Source organism: Spinacia oleracea, chromosome 4 (assembly GCF_020520425.1).
Source record: "Spinacia oleracea cultivar Varoflay chromosome 4, BTI_SOV_V1, whole genome shotgun sequence".
Taxonomy (NCBI): Eukaryota; Viridiplantae; Streptophyta; class Magnoliopsida; order Caryophyllales; family Amaranthaceae; genus Spinacia; species Spinacia oleracea.
Window position 1 is genome coordinate 118,992,855 of NC_079490.1, and position 2,695 is coordinate 118,995,549.

Genomic DNA, 2,695 nt, shown 5'->3' on the forward strand with positions numbered 1-2,695 from the left:
TCAAATATTATTGTGTATTGTCCACATCTTGAATATGAGACCTTGGTTAAGTTAAAACAACACATTTATCCGTTGATCTAAATATTTATTAGTTTATATTTTGAAAAATGACATTTTAAAAATATAATATGTGTGACTATTTTTCGGATGGATGATTGAGTATTAATTTAGTTCCATAAGGTCAAGTTGAAGGAATTTGTTTAGGAAAAAGTTTGCTAGCTACATAAGGACTATTCAATTACTATGTCTCATTGTCTCACATTTTGTATTTTCACCTAACCCATTACCTAAAACAATTAGTATGCACTTGAATAATAAAATCCATATGACTTTTATTTGACTTATAAATTGGGCTCTTAATTAAGTTATGAATACTGCAAAGTGAACAAGAAGAACATCTATCACCATATTCGATCAATATCCAAAGAAACAATGGATTCACACTTACCATTGTTGGTGATAGTTATAATTTCTTCCTTTGTTGTAGGAAGCATTAGTATAGTACCAGTAGCACCTGGACTATCGTACTCATTTTATTCTTCCAACTGCCCTAAACTAGAATCCATTGTTACCAATCATCTTAAGCAAGTTTTTAAGAAGGACATCACCCAATCTGCTGGTTTGCTTCGCCTTCATTTCCACGATTGCTTTGTTCAGGTACTATGTTATTTATGTGCACGTATATATCTTTGTAATTAATTAGCCAATTTTAATACCTTTCTGCTAATTAATACGTTTTATTTTTTTAAATGGTATTAGGGATGTGATGGATCGGTATTGTTGGATGGGTCAGCAAGCGGTCCAAGTGAACAAAATGCCCCTCCAAATTTGTCACTAAGGAAAGAGGCATTTAATATTATTAATGACCTTCGTGCCCTCGTGCAAAAGGAATGTGGCCAAGTAGTTTCTTGTGCAGATCTCACTGCCCTTGCAGCTCGTGATTCCGTTATTTTGGTATGTACTCCTTATTATTATCCTTAGTTCATTCCAGCTATATACACTAAATTTAATAATAGATACATTTTGAGATTCTGTTTAATAAAGTATCAATTTCAGAAAGATCAATTCCTTATCCCATGCATTTATAACTTTGGTGTGTAGAATTTAGTCTAATTGAATTGAATTCCTTATCAAGTTTATTATTTGGCTTAATTTGACAGGCAGGTGGACCAAAATATAATGTCCCGTTAGGAAGAAGGGACAGCCTAAACTTTGCTTCAAGAAATGTAACTCTAGCCAATCTTCCTGCACCTTCTAGCAATACTACGACCATTCTGAATTCACTTTCTACCAAAAGGCTTGATCCCACGGATGTTGTAGCACTCTCTGGGGCCCACACCATAGGTCGCGGCCATTGCACCTCCTTCACCTCCAGACTCTACCCTAAACAAGACGGAACAATGGACTCGAATTTTGCTAAAAATCTTAAGGTCACTTGTCCAACCACAAACACTGACAACACCACAAATTTGGACGTCCGTACTCCTAATGTATTCGACAACAAGTACTACGTCGATCTTGTAAACCGCCAAGGCTTATTCACATCCGATCAAGACTTGTTCACCGATTCAAGGACAAAGGGAATTGTCACAAGCTTCGCAAACAACCAGAGTTTGTTCTACGAAAAGTTTGTAATTGCAATGTTGAAAATGGGACAACTCGGTGTGTTGACGGGAAAACAAGGGGAGATTCGTGCAAATTGCTCTGCCAGGAATGCTAACAAGGTGGACTTGTGGTCTGTGGTGGAAGAGGGTGCACTACAACTATTATCACAATTTTAAGACAGCCTATTATATTTACTAGGGTTTCAAATGGAGTTGCAATAATTGTTATTTGTAACGTTTAGTTCTAAGTTTTATCTATACTATATCTAGTAAAGAGGGTATTTCTAATCTTGAACGGACCTTTCACCTTTGTCCCTTCGATATAATTTCTAGTTTTCTAATTAGTTAATAATACCACGTACCAATTTTAGTCCTTGTTTTGTATTCCTGTAATGTTTGTGATACACTTTCATCAGCCTCATCCTTTTTAACTTAGTTTTGCTAATAAATTTCGGTTAGTTTTGTGTAATATTGTCTTGTTATCCATAAGAATACAAATGTCAGCATGACATCACTTCATTATTTTCAAGAAAACACAAAAATCACAATTTTATAACAATTAACATAAACTCATAACTATATGAACCCAAAACTATACGAAGTACAAAAAATCAGAATCTTATACTAACAGGTATGTTTATTAGAAAAGAAAACAAACAAAGCAAAATTATTTGATCATAACGTATAATGGTAGTATTATACTCATAAGACACTTTTTTTTTTTTTTTAGGGATCATAAGACACTTTTAATTTAAAGTTTGTAGTTCTTTTTTAAGGAGGAACACAAGTTAGTATTAATCATGTAAGGACAAAAAGTCCATGAGTACATACGGAGCTATATTTGAGGGACAATGACTTTTCCAAAGCTGTTCAATTCCAAAAGGCACTAGCTTAGCGAGGTGATGAACAACGCTATTGTCATCCCTACAAACGTGAGACCAAACAACCGAAGAAAAATCAGAGCACGAAAACAAAATGTCATTTAGAATTGAATCCAGGTCTGAAAAAGAAGGTAGTGCCCTTTGTAAGGCGGTTAATGACAAGCTGACAAGCTAAATTTGATGATAAATTAAGTGTTGAATTGAATTTGA

At 34.4% G+C, this 2,695-nt stretch overlaps 1 protein-coding gene across 1 annotated transcript; it reads left to right on the top strand.

Annotated features, from left to right (window-relative positions):
* The first annotated feature begins 362 nt into the window (after positions 1-362).
* Positions 363-1,977, top strand: LOC110778909 (peroxidase 12-like). Its single transcript, XM_021983448.2, has 3 exons — positions 363-657; positions 760-954; positions 1,161-1,977. The coding sequence occupies exons 1-3, from the start codon at positions 433-435 to the stop codon at positions 1,779-1,781; spliced, it is 1,041 nt and encodes a 346-aa protein (XP_021839140.2). The 5' UTR covers positions 363-432; the 3' UTR covers positions 1,782-1,977.
* The last annotated feature ends 718 nt before the right edge of the window (positions 1,978-2,695 follow it).

Bases quoted from the DNA above. Each gene is read 5' to 3' on its own strand.
- LOC110778909 (XM_021983448.2), top strand. From the start codon at position 433: ATGGATTCACACTTACCATTGTTGGTGATAGTTATAATTTCTTCCTTT. The intron at 658-759 runs GTACTATGTTAT...AAATGGTATTAG, and splicing joins TCCACGATTGCTTTGTTCAG to GGATGTGATGGATCGGTATT. The intron at 955-1,160 runs GTATGTACTCCT...TTAATTTGACAG, and splicing joins CTCGTGATTCCGTTATTTTG to GCAGGTGGACCAAAATATAA.